Below are 24,164 nucleotides of genomic sequence, written 5' to 3' on the forward strand. Positions count from 1 at the left end.
CGGCCACTGTTTCTTTGGGCTGGTAGATCAGAACTGCGGGGCTTCTCAGTGGGGCTAAACAATTTCTGAACGTTCTGGATACTATCACTTACAGTGTAAGTGATTTACACAAGTATGCAGTGTGGTGTTCTGCAGAATGCATCGCCGGGGCAGGGAACCTTTTTTGGGTCAGGGGCCACTGACCCACCGAAAAATCAGTCGGAGGCTGCACCGCACACAAGTGAGAAAGAGAAAGACACTCCCCACACCAAAGCCTAGGGTGGCCTAGGCTAGTAGATTTTGTGTGCTCCAGCCTTGTGGTGGTAGGGAGGTGGGGGAGACACATGCACCACCACAGGCTCCCCAGTGCTGGGGAGGGGCCCTGAGCCTCGAGGGCCAGATCCAGGCAAGCCAGGGGCTGCATCTGGCCCCCGGGCCTGAGGACAGTGGCATAGTGATGGAGGGGGGAGGGGAGCAGTTGCCCCTAGGCGCCATACTAGGGGGGTGCCAGTTTAGCTGCTGGGCTACTTGCTCCCTGCAGATAAGCCATCAAGGCAGGGCTGGAAGCGGGCACTTCGGCACAGTTTTGCTTTTGCTCCCCCCCCCCCCCCCCCGGGCACATAACACCACCGCTACGCCACTGCCTGAGGTTCCCCACCCCTGGCATAAATAATCTGAGACTGACTATATATGTTGCTGGGACCCTAGAACCATAGATAGGAATCTCTGGCATGGCTGCAGCTATTTTCAGTCACTGTTTTCTGTGGAGAAATTTAGTTTTGATGCTGGCCTGCAGCTGTCATGTGGGCAGGCCCAAGTTTCAAATGTAATTAAGGTTTCCTTCCTTGTGGGAAAATCAGGAAAAAGGAACCTCGAATAACTTAAGAAACTCTTTAAGCGGGGATAAAATCCATCATCTTTTCTAAATGATTACTGTTCTGTGTAGCATTGTGCTACAACTATGGTACTTGAAATGATGCCTGATGTAAACGGCTTTGACAGTTCCTTCTAGTAGTGGCAACTTAGCCTAAATCTGGCAAATCTAAACTAAAAAATGAATTAGAATTGCATTTGGCTCTCTCTCTCTGCTGCTTTGGGATTTCAAATATTTATCTTTTTTAAAAAGAGTTTGCTTACAGTGTGAAAGAACAGTACAAACAAGAGAAATGGCACAAGGGAAATAGTGAAAGTGACTCTCGCCAGTGCAGCCAATGCACAGAGTAAATAAATGGGAAAAGGCTTTTTCTTTTTCATGAGTCTCTTTCAATTAAACTCATAATTAACTCATACTTGTAAACAAAGCAGGTGATCATATTTCAAACAGAAGCCCGAGTAAGTCAATGGCATCCCTTTAGATTTTGACCACCACTAAAACTTTGGAGGAAAAAGAGATGAGTAGACAAGTTTACACAGTATATTAAAATGTGTAAATGAATGCAACAAAAACTTCTGATGAAAATAAATGCTTCCTTGTTTGAAATAGCTGCAATGCAAAGAAACTAACTGTAAAGCAAACCTTAAATTAATTGAAAGTGACTTTATTCACTTAAGGAATATTGCTCTGAACTTGGCCATTAAAAGTCAAAGAGAAAAAGGGGGACGGGTGAGAAAATTGAATTTAAAAAGCTTATTATTGGTATAACAAGTGTGTCACTAGTAGCATAAAATAAAGTTTACTTGCATTATATAGTGTCATTTCGATTTTGTTTTCACGGAGGAAAGTAATAGATGTGATAGACATTGTGCCAAAATGAGCAGAGTGATTGGGACCCTAATATTACTACCATAAAACTCCAATTGTCCGGCATCTAGTGGTCCAGCACTCCCGATAGTCCAGCACCAACTGGAACCCGGAAGTGCTCCAGCCAGCTGGACAATTGGAGCTGCTGTGAGTCCCATGCTTGCCCCCCACCGGAGTACCTCCCAATCCAATAATCCAGCACCACCTAGGCCCTAAAGGTGCCGAATTATCAGAAGTCTACTGTAGTATTATGGAACTAGGAATATACCACTTCAAGTGGCTAATTTTGCCCAGATCTTCCTATTCTCATGAGGAACTAAAGGAAAGTGAATTATCACAGCAAAAATAATTACTGGAACTATAAAAAAGTGTAAATATCTTCTAGTTCCATTGTCCTTGTGTTCAGAGAATGCAAATCCATTAAAAAAAAAAGCATGTAAAAAGCTTGTCAAAAAGTATTTGTAACAAGAAATTATTGCTACATGAAGAAATTCAGTGAGAGATTTTAAAAGGGAACATGTTTGTTTTTAAAGAAAATATTCAGTATCATCCATTAAAAGAAAAGATTTTGTTCTTTCATGCGTAGAACAACACTACCAATAATGCCCAAATGTTGTTTTGTGAAAGAGAAATAATTACTAAAGTCTAATGTTAAACAGTCTTTAACATCCAGATTTTTAGAAATATTTAAGCATTGCTGTGCTCAGCAGTGCAATACTTAGCTGATTTAGAAGTCTTAAGTTCCATCCATGTCAATGGGATTAAGAGCCTTAAATCCCTTTTGAATGACATTTTGGCTCCTAAATCAATGATGAATGCAACAACTCCTAATCAGCTTTTAAAAATCAGAGTCGACATTTTTCCTTAGCCGAAATTGTCAGTGAGAGTGAGAGCCTCAGTCAGGAGTGCAGGATTTTGTTTGGGAATGTGTTGATGTAATTTAAATGGAAAAATATTGTTAGGTTGAAATATTGTCGACCACTGTGTGAACCCAAATGTCACAGCACCAGGTTGGCATCTCTCCAGCAATAAAACATGGAACTAGAAATGTATCCAGTCCCCTTTTCCTCGCCATGTTCAAAGAAACTCAAAAAGCAAAACACAGAAAATGTGGAAAATGTAGATCCTAAAATTAACTTTGGTTTAGTTCTAGGATGGGTTCAACTTGATTAGGCGTGAATGGAGTTACAGCTGAGATGAATTTGTCCCTTTTGCTTTTAAGCTTTTAATAGGGCTGATAACAGGCTTGTAAGTGATTTCTTTTACTTGAAAAAATGAAATCTGCTTTCAAAGTGTCTTCAAAGATCAAATAGTCTACAGTAGAAATGCATGGACTATGATAGAAAGGTCACCATTTAGATCAGACACAGACTTTTAAAAATGATTCCTGACTGCTTTTGTAGTCTGGCAGCTGGAGAAAGGCAAGTCAGACATCACTTGCTACAGGTTTTGCTTTTTTTCCCCCCCTTGGAGGCTGATTGCTAGTGACAGACACACACTTTCTGGTCCACGTAATACTAGATATATATAGCGCCAGACACCATAATTAGGACTCTACCAAATTAATGGTTCACTTTGGTCAATTTCATGGCCACAGGGTCTTAAAATTGGCCAATTTAACAATTTCAGATGTTTACACCTGAAATTTCAGGGTGTTGTAGCTGTGGGTGTCCAGATCTAAAAGGGGACTGGGGGGAAGAGGGTCCCAGAGCTGTTGCAGGGAGGTTGCCGGATTGCCATACTTATTTCTGTGCTGCCTTCAGAGCCCAGCTCGAAAGGCAGCAGCTGCAGAGTGTTGTGCAGCTAAAGGAGGTTCCTAGCAGTTGAGATAGGTCCAATCTCTCCACTAGTGCCCCAAATGGGGGCTCTTAGAATTGAGTCAGGGCCAGTGGTGCCCAGGGGCTCTGGACAATGTGGAAAATGGCCGCCTCAGCTCTGGCAAGAGCCATGTAGGGGAAGCCCCACCTCCAGCTGGGATTGTGTGTGTGTGTGTGTGTGTGGGGGGGGGCATTGAAACCCTGTGTTCAGATGTCTTAATCCCCAACTGCAGCCCTGGGAGTGGGTGGCAGAAGCCTGGAGCTTAGGCAGGAGCTGTGAGGAGGCCAAACTCTGGAGGGTGGAAGCCCCCAGCCCAGGTTCCTGAGTTGGGGATGGGGAGCAGAAGCTCTGAGCTTGGGCACCCTGAGCCCCAGCTGGGAACAGCCCCATGTCTGGGGAGGGGCAAAGGGTGGAAGCCTGGAGTTCCGGCAGGAGTTGTAATGGGCAAAATCCCCTAGGAGGAGGGGGAAGGGCAACCCCCAAATCAGATCCCTGAGCCTGGGCAAGACCTGGAGGCAGTGAAAGCCTTGAGCCCAGGAAGGAGCCCTGGGCAGGGTGGGGGCCAGAAGCTCTGACCCAAGGAAGGAGCCATGTGGAGGGGGTATCCCTGAGCTAGAGCCCAGGTGCCCCCAAACCCAGCTAGAGATGCAGGGAGCAGGATGGGCAGCCAGCAGCCCTGACCTTGGCTGCGCAGAACCTGGTCAGAAGCTACTGGGGAGGAAGGGGACAAGGGAAGGGCAGCAGCAGCCCTGGAGCTCAGGCATCTGGAGCTGGGCAGGAGCTGTGGGAAGTGAGCTCCAAGCCCCTCCTAGAGCCTGGGAAGCCCCCAGCCCCGGCAGGAACTGCAAGGTGGGGGGAGCAGCAGCTTGGAGCACTGCTTTGGTGCTGCCTTTGGAAATGGGTCAGTCCTGTCCATCCCCAGCCTGGCTGATTTCGGGGAGGTTAGATTTCACGGAGCAGGGCCTGTTTCACCATCCACGACGTGTCCCATTCCTGAAAATACAGACTGGAACCATTTTTGAAAGTTTCTTTTAATTTTGTGTCTGAGCTTTAAATAATGTTAGCTGGAAAACTGGAGAGACATAAAAGAGCAAATGAAACCAGAAGATGAAAACCTACCCGGAGATCTGACACATTCCATTCACTACATCTTTTCATGAAAATATTCACAGATGATGTTAATAATACACCTTGTGCGCCCCATGAAATCTAACTCTGAGAAAAGCAGGCATTAACTCTGTTTGACTCATCAGACTGACATCATTATGATACCAGCAAACAAAAGCAGTAGGCTGGTAGCCATGGACACAATAGATAGACAAAAATAAACCCATGTAAATGTTATTGTGCTAAGAACAAACCTGCAAACAAACAACTGCTAAATATGAAAAACAGTGCTTTGGTCTTCTCATTGTTGCAACATATCAATTTGCAAACAAATGTTTTATAGAGTAGCTTAATTTTATGTGTTTCTTAACACTAGACCAGTAGTTCTCAACCTTTCCAGGCTACTACTAAATCTCTTCCAGAAGTCTGATTTGTAAACTTAACTTAAACTTCACTTCACTTAAAAACTACTTGCAAATGGCATTGTGCTTACCAAAGCTTTTTATTTTGTTTTGTGTTTTGTTTTAAACTGGCAAGTCTGGAACGAAATTCTTTCTTTGAAAAACATTCTTCCGATTTACCTGTGTGCACAGGGCATTTTTGTCTTCAAATGTTGCTGTACATGTGCTAGCTTCATTCTGTTATTTAATACAGTTACTCCCCAAAGGAAACACAAAGCTTGAGATGAATTGTTATTTGTAAATGTGACTCCAAAAGCAATATATTTGTTGCAGAACTGGTTTTGTTTTCAGTCATTTTCAGTTTCTTAAAATTATCACTGTGGCTGCTGCCTCCATCTCCTCCTTTAAAAAAAAAATCTCTTCATTTGTACATTGCAACCACATACGCACCATGGCAACTTGAACCTCATTTGCATGTTTGCATGCATAAGAAAATGACATAGAGCACATCTAACACAATGCAGATACACATAGAGCACTTTAAACAACTCACTGTATGCAATTTTAATTTGTATTGACTAACCTAGTGCTTTTCAGGTAGCCTGATGTAAAAATAGGCAAATATCTAGATGAGTTGATGTACTCCTGGGAGAACTTCTGCATCCCCCCAGGAAAATGTGTACCCCTAATTGAGAACCACTGCTCTAGACTACTCCCACTCTTTGTTTCCATCCTTGCAGCTAAAATTTTTTAAGCTATAGCTTTTATTTTAATCTGTTGCATTTATTTTTCATTGTCCCTCGTACATGCTCTGGCTGTTAGTCTCTCTGCTAATATTTGCACATGGGTAATAATACAGTAGGCTCCACCTTTGTAAAATACTTGAAGACCAATTACATGAATGGTAAGTGTCAAAAATATCGTCTTGCACAATGTGATCCTGTATTGCATGCTCCCATATTATGTTTCGCACTGGGCACCTAGTTCATTGAGTGCACAGAATGGACCTGCTTTGGAGGTGGATTGGAACTGTGTCATGAAATAGTCTGTTGTCTTTGGGACTCCCGCTTAATTAGATGTAGAAGTTAGAAGGTCTGTAGTGACACAGAGCAGAGGATGCAGAAAGGGAAAAGATGGTCTCATGGTGAAGGCAGTTGAACTCCACTCTAAATACTTGGATTCTAGCCTGTTTCTGCCACTCTGTTCTGATCTGATGCTGAGCCAATCTCTTACACTAAACTTTGCACAGGTGATCACTTGTGCATTTAATTAAGGGCCACATCATAATGCATACACATGAGGGGCCTGAATTAAGGTTGAATGAGAATTGCAATTCTCACATTTCCTTGAGAGCTTGATTTTGTAACATTTTAGTCCTTAACTTTAGCTTTCTTATGGTTTGGCACTCTCTATACAGCACTTATTTTGAAATAAATTGCTATTTTAGTGTCTTCCTTAATCCTAGTGCAATGAGGTTTACAGGAAGCCGGAATAAGAAGCCCATTATTTTGAATGTATTTCGAAATAATGTGTGTACTTCTAAGATGTGCAGAACACTTTTCTGGGATAATGGACGTTATCCTGAAATACTGCTGCTGTGTAGATGTACCCAAGAAGAGCTCTGTATCACCTCCAAAGGTGGTTTCTCACCAAGAGAAATTGGTCCAGTAAAAGATATCACAATGACTCTACCTAATCAGTATGGCTTTCTAGATGTGGGCATATTTTTGTTTGATGCTAGTCCACAGGAAAAAAAATAGTCGTAGTGGTTGAGACTGATTGATGCTGAGCAAAACACTAAACAAGACACTTTTCTTACCTGACCCCACACAAGACAATATTTTGTATTACACATGTTAATAGTTCACAAAAAGAAAGCTAAAGGCATTTGCAAAATGAAGGAGAGGGGAGGAAGAAAAATGTGTTTTACTTACAATCTTAAAACCCTTGGCAAAACTTTGTCCTGATACTATAACTCTGATGCACAGAATTCCCTTTAACTCTAGTGAAGAATTAGGAAGGTTTTTTAACTGAGTCTAGGGTTCTATAACTAAAGAGTTAAAACAATAACTATTATTATACAATATTAGTGGAAAGTGACTAAAAATTATATCTTAGTCAACTTACTAGCTCTCAGCGCATCTGAAAATCACATCTGTTTACTGACAGACAAATACTTACTCCTGCAGAGTTAATAGTCATATGTAAGAGTGAAGCTGGATTTTATTCTGTTATCCACAAAACTGTCAGCTAAATTTGACTTTCAAAACTTTTGGTATAGATGCAAAGAGCAGAAAACACAGCTGGGCTTACATATTTCTGATTAGTTTCAGAGAACAAGCCAGTTGAAAAAAAGTCTTTTAAGCTAGTCTATAAAATGAAAGAATTTGACATGAAGACAATTAACATGGAACTAAAATAATTTGGTTAGAGAGGATTAATAGGAAACCCCACTGTGTCAGTTTTTCGGAGTCACTTTTCTTTATAATTTTATATTAAATGTATCATTTAAGCTCTGTGTTGAATGAAAGGATTTTAAGACCATTCTTTACATTAATTTGCCATCAAAAGAGAGAAAACACAGTTGCAGAGTACTTGAAAAATATAAGGAAAATGATTTGTTTTATGATTTTATTTTATTTGAATATAAGTGATATTTAGATTTTAATATTACCCTTTTAATATTACTCATAAAGTACCAGATATAGTTAAAATAGGACATTCATGAAATGATAACCGTAATGCAAACATTAATATATTCAAAGCCAAGAATAATCTCATAAAATTCACGGTGGCTAGAATTCTACAGGGGTATAGAATTCCTACATCACATGGACATTTTTGGCAGAGATGAAAGGGTTAACATTGTAACTGTGTGGCACTTTTGGGGGGAAAGAAAAGAGGAGCATGACAGCTTTAGGCTAATGACGTTTCTTATTTTTCCTTGCCACACTGTCATTCCAAAAGTAGGGGAAGACCCTACCTTGATCATAAAACTAACTAATTGCATGTGTGAGGTCCACTCAAGCAATTGTGAGAAAAGGTTGGGTTAGGTGGATGTAACACTCTACTCACAGGAAGAAGATGGTGAAGGGAATTTGGTTTAACACTGTCAGTGCTGTTCCCCACTTTGTCACTTGGAGTTCAGAAGGTGGGAACCCACAAGAGACTTTAAAATACCCTGCCACTAAAGATTCCCTGAACTTGGGTGGTACGCTGCAACAACTCAAATGCGAAGTCCCATTCTGAAAACCTAGGAAGATGTACTTGGGAATTGCTTTCTGTAAGGTACTTTCAAACTCTTTAGCTCTCCTTTGGGAGAGAGTTTGAAAACAAACTGTAATTCCTAACAGCTGGCCTGGCATTTTTAGGGACATGCTCACAGAATCTCCTGCCTTCTAGGACACAGAAATTGCAGTCTTCAAAAAGTGATTTTATTAACAACAACAACAACAATGACATACTTGGTCAGGCATTACTTGGTTGCTAAGTGTAATGGAGCAACTGAAAAAGGCAAGATGAAAATAGAGAATTGCTTCCCTGGGATTAAATTTAAAAGTTACAGTGTACAGAGAGATGGGATAGTATATGGGTTTAGCACAGAGGAGTTCAACAACCCCCCCAAAAAAGACAATAAACTGATCGCATCTAACTAGACATTCCCTGTTCAACTCACATACCTGTTGTTCTGCAGTTTAGTTCTTCCCAAGGCATGGGTATTGCTGGAAATTCCATGCCTTGTTCCTGGCTTACATCATCTCTCCCAGCTCAGCTCTGATCACACAAAGACTGCAGCAGAGAAGCCCTGATTTTCAGTTTAAAAAATCACACTCTACTGGCTCTCTGACAACACTTTTTAGAGAATCTCTAGGATCCACTGTCTCTGTATTTAAACCCTTACAGACAGTGTAGTTAATTGAACAGCTGGGATGTCCAGAAAAGGGTAGGGTCCTTCCTATTTATCACAGGTACTCTGCAAATGCTGCAGAAAATTATAATTTAAATACACAAGATGTTATGAGGAGTTGATCTTTGCTTGGGGACTCTGATGAAACATGCATATAGATGAGAAGTGGTTCGAAAAGTTTTATGATAAAGAAAAGTTGTGGTATTTACCATCTATGCTCTAAATCTTGACACAAAATGCAGACATCTTTCTGCTTGGAAATATATAATGGAATGCTGAAAATTTAAACGTGGGAAAATTTAGAAAGACCACACATTGCTGCCTACATTGACCTGGTTTAAGTAAACAAAATCAGGGTAGCTTTGAATAGCCCATGTAGATTTTAAATATCTCATATAGTTATTCTATTCTATTTTGTTTTTGTTTTTTTTTACTTTAAATAATAAAGACCTGATGACTACACATGATGAAACAGAGTATGTTTTATAGCAGGCCTACAGACTTCTGTTCTATCCCAAATAGAACATATAGGCAATAAAGATACATTGGCAGGAATGTTAATAAAAATAGTATACGAGCAGAGTCCCCTGTTCTTTCTCATGTTCCATTAATTCAGTGTTCTATCTGAACTGAACTGGTGAAGCCACCACTTTGATACAAAATCTGAGCACTACATACACCAGCATTGCAACTAATAATGTGACAGATTTCAATATTGTTTTTATGGCAAATTTCACTTTGAGACAATGTTCTTTAGACTCAGTGAGAGAGACAGAGTGTACCAAGGGTATGTCTACACTTGCTCCCTATCTCTAAATAGGGATGCAAAGGTAGTGTACCGAAATCGCTAATGAAATGCGGGATTTAAATATCCCATGCTTAATTAGTATAATCGCATAATAGCATGAACCTCATTGTATGAGGAGTAAGTTATTTCGAGAGAAGGGTTTTCTCTTGAAATAACGCTGCTACACGGGGCATTTTATTTCACAATAACGCTATTTCAAAATGGTGGCTGGACTCGATTATGCTAATTAAGCATGGGATATTTAAATCCCGCGCTTCATTAGCAATTTTGGTACACTACATTTGCATCCCTATCTTGAGATAGGGAGCAAGTGTAGACATACCCCAAGTCATCCTCTGTGTAACAGAGGAAATGACTTAATCAAGGCTGAGCATCCAACATCAGCTGAGGAGGTGCAGGTGTTCTAACCATGGTTTGGAAGAAGAGTTAGTACTTCTATTATTTCTCAGAAGGGTAGCCATGTTAGTCTGTAACTTTAAAAACAATGAGTATTCTTATGGCACCTTAGAGACTAACAAAAATATATAGAACCATGAGCTTTAATGGGTAAAACCCACTTCATCAGAAGAATTGGAGTGGAAATAACCAAAACCTAACATATATAACAGTGGAAGAAGTACCTGTCAATTGAAGGACTCATGTTAATGAGGGTAATTAGGTGGACTGGCTGTGTCCCATTCATAGATTTTCATGTGAAAATGAGGATGTTAAAGGTAGGAGAAATTGATTTTTTGTAATGCGCCTACCAGTTAATGTCTTTATTCAAGCCAAGGGTAACAGTGTCAAACTTATAGATTAATTCCAGTTCTTCAGACTCACTCTGTAATTGATTAGTGAAATTCCTTTGTAGAAGAAGGACTACTTTTAAATCCATGATTGAGTGACCATGCAGGTTCATATGTTCTCCTTCCTCTATTACGTTTTCTATCCAAGAACTACAATTTATCATTTAAGCATCTAGTTATGTTTGTGGTCTATCCAGATTGAAACTCCCAGTTCTGAATGTCAAATGGTCATTATTGTTTCTTTGTCAAATAGCATTTCATCTGAATTGCATAAGACCAGAGAAAACATTCATTATAGCTTTGCTGTAGATGGGTCCCTTCCAACCACCAGATGATTAGAAGTCTTTATTTAGACATGACCCTATCCACATGACAGCTGCTGCCAGTTCTGCAGTCAGGGTTTTTGATGTTTATTACTAATTTCTGGTTAGTTCAATGCCATTTGAACAATTCAGTTTTGTAACTCATTCATTTTCATAACTCTGGTGGTAAATTCCCTGAAAACCTTATGAAGTTAGGCAGTTAGCATATTTCTGTTATGGTCTTCCCATATCTTACTGAATATTGAAAAAGGGGGAAAAAGAATAAGCAAATAGTTATCCAAATGAACAGGTTATCTGACTAGATACATTAGCTATCACCTCCAAGCTACCTGAAGAAAAGAATTCATATAACAAACAGCTGTTTATGAAGATGCTATGCTGCCTTTGGTTAGTGACATTATTGCACATGTATGTAACAATGTGACACTGATTGCCAAATTTGCATTTGTTGAGAAGACAACTTTTTATGGGTATTGACCTTCCTGGACAGTCCTATTTCTATGTGTGGTTCAGCCATTATGTCTGAAAGTAAGGATTCTGAACAAGGAGAAGCATTTGCATATTATCTTTTTCTTGGGTGACGTGGGAATTTAAGGAGAGCAAGGATATGAGAGAGTATCATGTTTCATTGAGAAAAACTTTCCAGATATTTTATTTGGAATACTGTTGACCCATACTTCCCTCTAAAATTGGTGGCGTTTTACACTCACCTTATTCTCTTCATACGATTTCTATCGTCCCATTATTTCACATCTTTGCTTCACACTGGGAGATGAAAAAGCTGCATTCTTTAAAACCATAAAGTGCTTGGCCTAGTACACATAATTATTTACAAGTTATAAACAGAGCAACAATTTGCAAAGCTGAAATGGTTGATAATACAGTGTGACATATTCCAAAGTGTGTCAATTCAATCCAATAAACCACTGATCGTTTAAAGTCTTCTTCTCTATCTAGAACAGTGCTTCTCTATGTTTCCAGAGTACTATACCCCTTTCAGGAATCTGATTTGTCTTGAGTACCTGGCGGTTTCACCTTGCTAAAAACTACTTGCTTACAAAATGCGACCAAAAAATACAAGTGTCACAATACATTTACTGAAAAAATGCATCCTTTCTCATTTTACCGTATAATTAAAACAAGTCAATTGGAATTAATATTGTTCTTACATTTCAGTGTATAGAACATATAAACATGTCATTGTCTCTGTGAAATTTTAGTTTGTACTGACTTTATTAATGCTTTTTATGTAGCCTGTTGTAAAACTGGGCAAATACCTAGATGAGTTGATATCTCCCTTGGAAGATTAATGTGTATCCTCAGGGGTATGTGTGCCCCTTATTGAGAATAATCGACCTAGAGAATCTAATGAACATGAATAGTATCTTAATGAATTCATTACTCCATCCTTCCTCTTTTTCCCAAAAGCAATCTTACATTTCCTCTGTACTCCCCTCACATTTATATTAACTGAGTCTTGAAACCTAAGAAAAATAAGTCAGTTTATTGCAAAAGATAATATACCATTAAAATGGTCTAGAAATTTACAAAACATTACATTTGATCATTACATTTCATTAGGAAGATGCTCTGTATTTGAGATAGTATAATTACTGTGTCTTGAGACTGTTGATAGGACAGCTGAATTTTTTATTGAATTACAGAAAAAATCGTTTCATAAACTTTATAACTTATGTCATACCAGAGTCAGGATTTTATTCTTACATTTTGTTTTTTTCAAAAAGAAATGGACTGACTTTCTTTGTAAAAGGGTGCATTGGCCATTATTCTGAAGTAACAATGCAAGCGTCTACACAGCAATTCCGTTATTTCAAAATAAATTTGAAATAACGGACGGCTTATTCCAACTTCTGTAAACCTCATTCCATGAGGAATAATGCCCATTCAGAAATAGTTATTTTGGAATAGCAGTCGTGTGGATGCTTCATTGCTGCTATTTCAAAAGAGCTCCTCCCCAGGGACATTCAAAGTAATTACTCTCCAGTGCCTCCTGGGGCTCTAAATTGAATTAGCACATCCACATTAGGTAAGCCTGCCTCGGACTAATTTTGAGGTTTCTCTGTTGTGTAGACGCGCTATTTTGAAATAAGCTATTTCCGAGTATTTCTTCTGGAATGGCTTATTTTGAGATAAGTGTGCAGTGTAGCTGTACCCAAACAGAGTAACTTTAAGTAGAGTAGTTTTCGTGTATATATTTATAATGTCGTATGCTGTACAGTATTTTACAAAGAGCTTAGTGTGTTTCTCACATAAGTGTCAAATTTTTCATAACTACCTTCTTTATTTTTGTATACCAGTGTTATCAAATGGTATTTTGTGTGTGTGTGTGTGTGTGTTTTACTCCTTTTACGGGAGCTACTTTGGAACACTACATTGTAAACTGTTCTGGTATAGAATCTTTTCTCTCCAACATGAATAGTTTTGTTATCTAGTAGTCTAATCCTGATGTTACACAAGTGAGCGGTGCCTTTCTGGGACCATTTCTTCTCCCTTTCCCTATTTGATACACTGTAATAGAAAGCCACATATCACATTTTGTTATGATTTATTTATGTTGTCAACATCTACACATTTCTATTTGAGGCTAAACAAAACAGAGAAAATAGCAAAGGACCAATGTGAGTGACTTTATATCTCTTAAGCTCTTTTCCTTAACATCAGACCCAGGTGATACCTATATGTCTAACAGATTTTTCCAGTCTGTTCTCCTTAACAGAAATCACCTTTCTGAGTGTAATACTATTGTAATGTGGGAGCTGAATATATAATTTTACAAAAAAGTTCTGTGAAGTGTGATGTGTAGAGGAGTTTGCGAGCAGTCCCTGTACACATGCGGTACCGCACAATTTCATTGTGCAAGTACAATGCCTGCTGTTTTCTTTAGTGCAGGAGAAGCTGAATTCTGCAGCTATATATTTTTTCTGTGTGATATGTACAATTACATTATTCCTTCCTCATTTTACTGTAAATGATAGTCAGTTGTGCTTGAGACCGGTGTGGAATGATCTGAGTTTGATTAATATACCTACCCTTAACTTCTCCTGTACTCCCAGACTGAGCGCAGAAAACAATTAGGCTGTGTCTAGACTGCATCCCTTTTTTGTAAAAGGGATGCAGATTAGACATATCGCAATTGCTAATGAAGCGGGGATTTAAATCTCCCCTGCTTCATTAGCATAAAAATGGCTGCCGCTTTTTTCCGGCACGAAGCTTTGCCGGAGAAAAGTGCCAGTCTAGACGCGGCTCTTTCGGGGAAAAAAAGCCTTTTCCGAGAGATCCCTTATCCCTCTATGAAATAAGGGATCTTTCGGAAAAGGCTTTATTTTCCAAAAGATCCGCGTCTAGACTGGCGCTTTTCTCCGGCAAAGCTCCGTGCCGGAAAAACGCGGCAGCCATTTTTATGCTAATGAAGCAGGGGAGATTTAAATCCCCGCTTCGTTAGCAATTGCAATATGTCTAATCTGCATCCCTTTTACGAAAAAGGGATGCAGTCTAGAGACAGCCTTCAAGTTCAGAATTGTCAGGCTAGCAGTGCTGACACTTCCTGTTAACCATTTCGTAGCCATACGAAAACCTGTCAAGTGATTGTTCACTCACTGAGGCAGTTGGTGCCTTATGCCGTGCTCAGATTATAGACAGTCATTCCTATCTTCATTAAGAGAGTAGCTACGTTCTGGGTGGCGAGATCATTAGGTAAATGGGCGTAGCAGTGGTGTGCTCTAACAAGGATCATATTCTGATCGGAGATACCTCTACAAATCCTTACTGAAGGGGGCTCATGGACAAAACTAGGTCACAGTTTTGCTATAGATTGAACCTCTCCAGTCTGTCACTCTCTGGTCCAGCAACAGCCAAGATCCAGCATGATTTTAGTCAGTCAGATGTCCACGTACCCATGGCCAAGTTTCCCACAGTCTCATAAAGTTTGGGATGGCTCTCAGTGTTCTCTGCCTTTATTTAGCTATAATTTACCCCAAATGTCTTTTAAAAACCCAGTCAGCAGTGGAAATGTTGGCAATGTTGCTAGACAATATTGACCTGCTGTGGTCCAACAAATTCTCTGGTTCAGCTCCAGTCAGGTGCTGGATTAGAGAGATTCAGTTTATACTAGACTTTAGAAGGAGAGTTTCTTCTGGAAAAGGTTCAGATGAATGGCATTGTGAGTTCACTGTTTCTCAGTGACTTTCATATCTAATGTGTTTAATTCCATGTAATTGCCATTCCTGAAAATGGTCACTCAACTGAATCATGCTAATTTCTTTACTTTCCACACCTCATCACTTCTCAACAAAGATCAGATACACCTATGCAAGGCCCGTTGTGCCATGGCTCTGCCCTTAATGACTTCTGTGTAATCTTATTACCTCCAGTGGGTTTGTGCAGGTACAATTGATTGTCCTTAATAAGTGGAAATTATTAAATAGTTTTGCTGATGTGCAACCATGAATAAAAGTGAACTTGACCTTTTACTTAGCATCATACACTAATATAAAAGGAGGAAAAGAAACATGGACATTTTTGTCAGTAAAGTAATGAGACATTACGTATCTCAGGATGAAATCTGATGAGTAAGAAAGCGCCGTGCTAGTATATTAAAATCTCTTTTCATAGTGGGACTTCCCTACTCTCTGCTTAAAAAAGTGCTGCCAAGGCATTAATGCTTTGCTATTCCATTTCCTCTGATGAAACTTTTTTTAAACATTTTGTCTCGAAGCCAGTACAAAAAGCTGAATTTTTAATATCCAATGTTGACTGGTTGCCAGAGCTTTTTTTTTTATGCTAAGTTGCCATTTGAAAATCGGCTCTAGCATATATATTAACTTCTCTTAACATTGAATGTACCTATCTATATTACCATCAGAACATCAAGTGTACTACTGGAATGATACCCTCTGAGTTGCTCTGAGTGTATTTTATCGGGTCAAAGAGGCATAGGAAATACATGGTGTATTGTGAAGGATCTTGCATGCATAATGGTTCAGGCAAGTGTACAGATGTTTCATAATGCTATTGCTGTTTAGGAAAGGGTGCTAATAAATATGAGAATACCACCCAACTGTAGTAAAATAGTTTAGTTTCAGTCCTGTGTGTTTTCATGGATTGTCTCCCCTGGAGAGGAAGTTTTCTGGAGATCTGTGTCCCACCCAACAGTTTTTGTTGCACTATTAAGGGGGAAAAAATCAGGGGATGATTTTTAGGCTATGTTTGTAACTAAGCATGATGTGGGAATTAATATGGGAGTGGCTTCTTTAATTTTGATGGCCTTTGTCTTTATCAACTAAAATCACAACATCAGCATTAGCTGTAGGTAAAAATGTTGTCTTCAGAAAGCATATAAAGATGTCTTTGTGAAACAAAAAGATAGATTGCACTCGGTTTCAAAATATGTCTCTCTTTTATTCATTGAGATTGTTGAATAAGCAAATTCCATTCTAAGCTTTCGAGTTTTCAAATACCTTATTAAACTTTTTTTGTTGTTTGTTTCTCATTTCACAGTTGTCCATTTTAAAGCATATATGGATATATGTTTTAATGTCCTCTGAAAAGCAGTCCTTCAGAGTTCTGTATGTCACCGAAAAGACATTCACATCCACCAGAAGCATTTCTTTTTCACCTTTTTTGTTTTTCTTCTTAATTCCTGTTTCTCAGGAATCGGATGGTCAGGTGGTAGTTTTGGGGATGGAGCCGTGGCAGGACTTTGCTCCACTTGATCCAAAGTTTTCAAAACCTGGTGGAATCTGCCTTCTTGTTGTCTGAAGTCATATTCCACGCTATAAAATACATGGGGAAAAGAAGTTAGCAAGCTGTAAATTGTCAATTGCAAGGAGAGAAATATGAAAAATATGTTTGCGCTTTGCTGAAAACAATATTTTCTGCTTCAGTTAGTTGACCGTATAGGCCGTGATTCCAATGCAAACGGTTGTGGGCTGTGCTGTTATGGGGGAGGCTGGTGTGTTGATCATTACTCAAGGGACTCATCTTTACTCACATGAGGTGAAGGTTGTGAAATTGGGGCACGCTCATTTATTCATATATTAAATAAACGCACAAATGGGAACATCCTTAAAAACCGTGCCAGAGTCAAGCAATCAGGGCCGGCCTTAGGTCAATCTCGGAGGAGGAGTGCAGTGGCTACATGCGCCGCAGGAGGTGTGAGTTGAGCGCAGGGATTCCCTGCACCGCGGGGGGCGTGGTGGTGTTAGCTACCTCCAGGACTTTGCAGGGGGAGGATTTTTTTTTTTTTTTGCTCAACCAAAATTGCTGCAGGGCCCCGTCAAAATTGTTCAAATTGGGCCCTGCACTTCCTAAAGCCGGCCCTGCAAGCAATCACAGCTAGGAAGTCTTAAACACTATTGTTAGGCAACATGTCACTTAATTCCAATAACAATTAATGCATCTGCTGCTTCAGTCACCCATTTTTCTTCCTTCTCAGAGTATATAAACAAGAAGGAAAGCAAATCTGCCTACAGCAGGTAGCTATATTTATCTACACACATCTACCTGTAAATATTTTCTTGAAATAATTTTTAAATTTACTGTAGTAATGAAAGTGAGCCATAACATTCATCTTCAGCATGATGTTTGCATTGTGGTAGTCCTCAAGTTCCATAGGATAGAAAGGTTGCTCATGCTGATCACTTTTTTTTATTACTGTGTAAAATGATTTGTCTCATAAAATGCCCGTTTAAACTGTCAGTGAGTTAAATTTTTAATGGTGTTTTTTTTAACAGAAAATACGTTCTTGCTCCAGTGAGTGGGCGTCTCTTGCCTTCAATGGTTCCACCTCATTGGGCTGCATTATAGTTGAGGAAGATGTGAAGGGTCACCTCCATGCATTAATAGTAAACAGCTTCACCATAAACAGAATGGCTTCAGGTTTACCACACTTTTCTAAATAAATGATTTCCTGACTGACATTTTTCTTCCCATATTCACTGATGTATAAGAGTAGCCATTTGGTGCCGGTAGTCTTGAATTCAAAAGTCAGACTTTAAAATGAATGAGCAACATACAAACTACTTATAAAAAATAACCTGTTTTGTCGTTGGTTTGTTGATTTAATATTACACTCCAAAGGCTCCACTGCGCTAGGCATGATAGAAATTAAATTACATGACATGGGTTCTGCCGTGAGGTGTTTACATTAAAATCCGAAGACAAAAGACAAGAGGTGAATGTTACTAAAATCGGAGAGGAAGAAGAATGAGGATGAGGATACAAGCAATGAGAACATGGGTTTCTGTAGTCAATGTGCATTAGTTTGTGGCTCTAAAGCAGTTGAAACCTATATCTGGGTATGTCCATCAGATAATCCTGCTATCCTTCAACATATTCTCAACTGGGAAATTCTTGTAAATGTCAAGTTAGCAGAGGGTCTTGAGGAAGGATTTGAATGAGTACAGGTTAGAGGTCTTGCAGACTAGTTCAGGGATGATGTTGGTTTCATATAGGGTTATTTTAGGGAGATATTCCCCCCCCCCACCCATGTTTTTTTTATTATCCTATTAAAATAGTCACTGGAAGATTGATGGTAATCCCGGGAGACTCCAGACCACTCCTGGAGGATTGGCAACCCTATGTAAGGTATATAAAAGAAAAGACATAAGTCCTGATTGGGGAGTATTAGATGAAGAGTCAATTCTGGCTTCATTGGTAGACTGTGGGGAATGGGGAATGCGGATATGCAAATAAGGCACAAGGATAAATAAGAGAGTGCCATAACAGTGTATGTGTTGAAACTGAGGACAAGACTGATACAGAAGAAAAAGGGGAACTAGTGGGAGGATTAAAAATGGTCACCTGGAAAATCAAATGGTCCAAACCATCAGTGACTGATGATTTTATTAGTTGCTTGTAGAGTGTCCAGGAGAGGATATAATATGGATGTTGTGGAGGTCAGAGGGAGATGACTTATCAGTAGACAAGTTGGTTTGTGTGTCTGTCTCATTGATTTTCAAATGAGACTTGGGCTTCTAAATGCCAAGTCCATTTTGAAAATGAGAATTTGTGCCTCATCTTAGAGATGCTTTGGGTCAAGAAGTGACAAGACTTTCATTCAGCCTAAAAGAGTGTGGTGAGGGAGAGGCCTTTTAAGTCTGGAGATTTTATGTAAATCACAATGGTCTAATTAGCTTTATTGGCAAATGTTTATGTAAATTGCCAGCTGTGAAATTCATCTATTCTCCTTTTCAAGTCCATCAGTTCTCCTGTTGGAATCGTCCTCTCCCATCTTGAGTTGTCCTTATACCCCCAATCTATTTACTGCTCTGCTATTCTCCCCTTAGCATCTCCCCATCAGTGTCACTGGCTCCCTCTTCTCTGTCGCCAGATCACCCTGCCTTTCCTCTTTCTTTGCCCGCTTGAACCATGTCATCGAGCAATTCCATAGGTATGGAAGTGTGGCTAGAATAGCACCTTCTATCAAACTCCGCAGCCTTGCTCTTGCCCTCTAGAGAAGTACGTGTGTGCTTGTTACTTTCTGACATACAGTTCAGGCCAGTGCAGGGTTGTTACCATTGCCCCTGCCACCTGAGGTGCCAGACAATGCATTGCATTCTAGGTGGGGATGCTCCCAACCAACACACAAGCAGTCAGGTTGTACCCTGACAGTGTCTGTGTGCTAGGCAGCCCTGGTTCAACAACTCTGATCCCAGCAGCCTGTTTAGAGCCCCACTCTGGCTTTCACCAACCTGGGTTACAACCAGCAAGGAGACCCCAATGCATCTCCAGTCCTGAATTTTCCCAGATCCATGTGCTTTTCAATATCCAGCCCTCTCGTCGACAGTTCAAGGAGATCATAATGTTCATTTGTTTCCCAAATAAGCACAAAGCCTATCACAGCTTATTAATTTAACTGGGATAAATACATCCAGTGGCTGGTTCTAAACAAACAAAAAAATTCATTGACAAGCAGGACACAGGTTAAGCGAAATCATGTAAAAGGACAAAAAGTTGGGGTTATAAGCAAATAAAAGCAAAAACATCAGCAAGCCTAATACTTATTCTAGCAAGGGTACAGGCTTTGTTCAAGATAGTTTCTAACCTATGATCAGTTTCCAGAGACTTCCGCCTCTTGCTTGGTTGACGGATCCATTTTTCTCGGCTTGCAAGAGCTCTGTTCCCTTTTGTCTCTGTAGTGATGAATGCCAAAGATAGCTTCTGTCTTTATTTGGATAGTCCCAACATTTATTTCAAGAGGCAGGATGGCCTCTTTCTGTGTTCCCCTTTCTCTGGGCTTCCCCACTCCTTGCTGATTTCGGTGTCAACAGAGTTTCCATTGTTACATGTCACACACAATTTCTTTGGATAGCTTCCTCCCCCCCCCCCCCCCCCCGTTATGGGGAAAGCCTCTTTCTCTCTTTGGTCACAGGCAGGAAGCATAATGTCACTAAATGTCCCTATTTCCTGAAAGTGTTCATACTACATTTCCTAATAATATTAATCACTGGCATGTCACAAGCTTTCTGTACAGTAATGTTGTATTTAATCAGTTAATCCAATTGGTTATCACTTGAAATTCACACTGCCTGACTTTATTGACCAGTAAACCTTCAAATGGATTTTTCTGAGGGTTACCCTCAAAGTTAAATTTATTCAAGCTGTGAGGAAGATGGCTAATGATGGAGGAAGCTCCATGCTTTTTCTTTCCCTAGCTGTTAGCTCAGTTGCTCCACATCCTTCAATATGCAAAAATGAACCTTTATTGGCTTAGCCTGGTGAATGGATTAGTCACAGAATCAAATACACATTCCCTTGTCTAAGGGAGACCTGTTTTCCAACTCCCCCTGACGTGCCTGATTTAAACACACTTCGTTAAAATTCCAGCAGATATTCATAACTGTCAGTACATGCTCTGTACGCACATAAAGTCAAAATATAAATGGCCAGAGAGTTCTTTTCAAATGATTTCCCTCAAAGCATATTGGCTACGTCTACACTGGCAAGATTTTGCGCAAATACTTTTAACAGAGGAATTTTTCCGTTAAAAGTATTTGCGCAAGAGAGCGTCTACAGTGGCATGTGCTTTTGCGCAAGAGATGTGCTTTTACACAAAATCATCCGTGCCAGTGTAGACGCTCTCTTGCGCAAGAAAGCTCCGATGGCCATTTTAGCCTTCGGGCTTTCTTACGAAAGAAATTAACGTTCCCTGTCTACACTGGCCTCTTGTGCAAGAATAAAAGATGACTGGGTTGAAATACTCAGAAGCTGATTCCACAGAGGAAAAGGGAGGTGAGGAAAAACAGCACAGTGAGAACTACATGTACCACATATGTACATTTTGGCATGTATTGGAGAGACTCGGTGAAAACTATTGCACAGTATGACTTAGCCTCAATGTTCTTCAGTATTTTTGCTTATGTCTAGACTGCAATCCTCTTTCGAAAGATGCTTTTTTGAAAGATTCTTTAGAAAAAGCCTCTTTTGAAAAAGAGCGTCTCGACTGCAACCAGTACTTTCGAAAAAGCGAGCCGCTGTTTTGAAAGAGAGTACCCAGACAGTCGGGATGCTCTTTTTTCAAAAAGCACAGTTTGCATTACGTAGCGCCTTTTTCCGAAAGAGCACTTTCGAAAAAAAGCATTATTCCTTGTAAAACAAAGTTTCCTCCGGTCAAAAAAACTGCTGTATTCTTTCGATTTACTTTTGAAAGAACGCGGCAGCAGTATAGATGCATGGGAAGTTTTTTTTTTTAAAAGGCCACTTTTTTCGAAAAAACCCTGTACTCTAGACACACCCCTAGTGTCTTCCCCTCCCCTCCAAAAAAAAGCCAAACAACCAACTTAATATAAAATATGTTCTGTGACCGAGCCTAATTCTTCAACCTTTATTCACATGAATAACCTTTATTTATGCTAGTAGGCCAACTGCCTGCAAAAGGTCTGTTTATATAACTCCTGGGTCCCATTCAGATTAATTGGACTACTCATGTGGATACAGAGTGTAGGAGCTGGCGCTCTCATTTATCTTTCATAGGAAAAAAAATATGAAAGAAGATGCTATCTCAATTAGAAAGGACCACAGAAGCTCCAGAGGAGTTGCTAATCATCCTTTTATAAGCCACACTATCACTGATGCATGTAATATATTTGGTACACTTCTCCTGGAAGAACATGAAATCATCATATCACTTAGATATATTGATTTTAAAGCAATCATTCACGGATTTCCTTCTGTTACTAATATGGATTGTTATTTCAAAACCAAGAAGATTAGAAGGCCTTAACTTCTTGAGTTAATCTCATGGCATTCCATGCCACAGGCTATAATGATAAGGTATGGAGAATTGCACAACACCTTCAACGCTCTTGAAGTTACTATAGAACTTATCATAAAATCAGATCAATGTTTAGGCGGGAACATACCAAGCCAAGCAAAATTGAGGAGAGGTAAATTCTGCCAATTTATTGCATAGGATAGAAGTAACTATCTCACGAATGGAATTTCTGTTGCCGAGGATAGCATGAACCTGGGATGCAGCATCTCCTAGCAGTCAGGGTGACCACTCGTTGGTCAAGTCTGGCAACTCTGGCTGACACATGCTCAGCACAGAGGGAATTGTTAAGAATTTAGCTGCTCTAACAAGTCTTTGTGAGCATGTGCGAATTAAGATTTTTTCCGGTTTGTAATTTAGTCAAATTTGGCTAAATTTTCACAGAAACAGCAAAAGGTCCATTCCTGCCCCCAACACTCTTGCCAAATTTAAATTCAATGATCCAAAGCAGGGAGATGCAAGAGCTTCTTGACAAAATACTTTGAAAATATTTGAATATGGGTGAATTAATATGTTTCTCTCCTTATTTTGTTCTTGGAAATGGCTGAACCATTTCAGCTGAAACTTTTCGAACAAGACTGAGGCAGAGCTCTGGCATGGAACATTTCTACCCAAACAATGAAATTTTGCCAATATGTTCTGAGCTGTTCAAAAGAGTGTCTTTTCATGGAAGTATCAGGCAACCTTAAACATAGTCAGCAGTACCAACTTCTCTATTCATAATAAATATTAGGTCTACAGAGTATAGAGATTACAGGTTAAACCTCTGTAGTTCAGAACTCTCTGGTCTGGAAATATCCATCTACCAGAATGATTTTAGTTAGCCAGATGTCCACTTTTTATGGGTGTGGCCAAGTTTCCCATGATTCTGTAAAGTTTGTTTACAGCCACCAGTTCTAGCTGTCAGTATTCTGTGCTGTTGTGTAGCTCATTTACCCCTGAATGTTTTCCAACAGCCCAGTAAGCAGTGGTAGTGTTGGTAATGCTGCTAGACAATATTGACCACCCATGGTCCAGAAAATTCTCTCGTTCAGAACCAGTCAGGTCCTGAGGTTGCCAGACTAGAGACGTTCAACCTGTACAAAGGTCTGCGTTTTCCCTCCCTTTCCTGAACAGACATAAACAAGTTGCAAATGCAATCTGGCTACATCTTAACTAGACATTTCACAGTGTATTGCAGGTCTCAGAAAGGACACACATTTCATAATATGGATATTGTGATCCAGTGGTTACTTGGGAATTAAGCATAGATATAAGAGAAATACCTCGACTTCTTCCCATTGTCTATCAGGCATGATTAATAGCCATAAAAATGAGTCCTCAGACTTCTTGTTTGTCCCATTAACTATCCTCATTCTGAATATAAAAAGAGATGAAAAATGGCAATTTCTGTATTGGAATCTAAATGGTTCATTTAAACAAATAATGTCTTTATATACATAAACCACAGGAAGCCGTCTGCCTATTCCTTTCTCATAATCATACACCATCCTTCATGTCTAGTCATTTTATCTCACATGCAAAATGTCTGTGGCCACACTGTCCGGCTTTATTCCAGTCCTCTAAAAGCTCCACAGTGTTATTAGTGATCTGGTGTAGCCAGGGTAATTGAGGATGGCCACATAGCTGCCACCAGTCTGCTCTCCAGGGCTCGATGGGGGAGGACGTTAACTCCAAGGTACACTATGAGACACACTGCCTGGCAATGGTGACTTCAAACCTCTCAAGGTTAGTTCTGAGCAATTTATCTCAATTACTGATAAATCAAACCATCTCATGCCCAATGGTGACTGCTGGCAACGCATATAACATGCCTCCAACCTCCTTATGTCTTGCTGAAGCAATATACATGAGTTCGCCAACTACCTAGTGACTTTTCTCAGTAAACATGGTTCAGAATTCATTGGCCTACCTTCCTAATAATGGCTATCCCAAGCTGTGGAGATTGATGGAGGTGACTGCTGCAGTTACATTAGAGTATTCAGAATTCTGATCTCATTAGGCT

The 24,164-nt window shown here is 39.8% G+C and overlaps 2 protein-coding genes across 3 annotated transcripts in view; one reads left to right on the plus strand and one right to left on the minus strand.

Moving 5' to 3' along the window:
* DOCK2 (dedicator of cytokinesis 2) overlaps positions 1 to 24,164 on the plus strand; it is a 499,444-nt gene that overhangs the window by 201,739 nt on the left and 273,541 nt on the right. The window lies entirely within an intron of this gene.
* The window catches only part of INSYN2B (inhibitory synaptic factor family member 2B), a 135,807-nt gene continuing 125,985 nt past the window's right edge, over positions 14,343 to 24,164 (minus strand). The window contains exon 4 of the mRNA XM_006115763.5: positions 14,343 to 16,661. Within this exon, the coding sequence (XP_006115825.3) occupies positions 16,475 to 16,661 (187 nt within the window). The 3' untranslated portion in view covers positions 14,343 to 16,474. The remainder of the gene's footprint in view (positions 16,662 to 24,164) is intronic.

The sequence above is a fragment of the Pelodiscus sinensis genome, chromosome 16 (genome assembly GCF_052426305.1).
Source record: "Pelodiscus sinensis isolate ZL-2025 chromosome 16, ASM5242630v1, whole genome shotgun sequence".
In the NCBI taxonomy this organism is placed as follows: Eukaryota; Metazoa; Chordata; order Testudines; family Trionychidae; genus Pelodiscus; species Pelodiscus sinensis.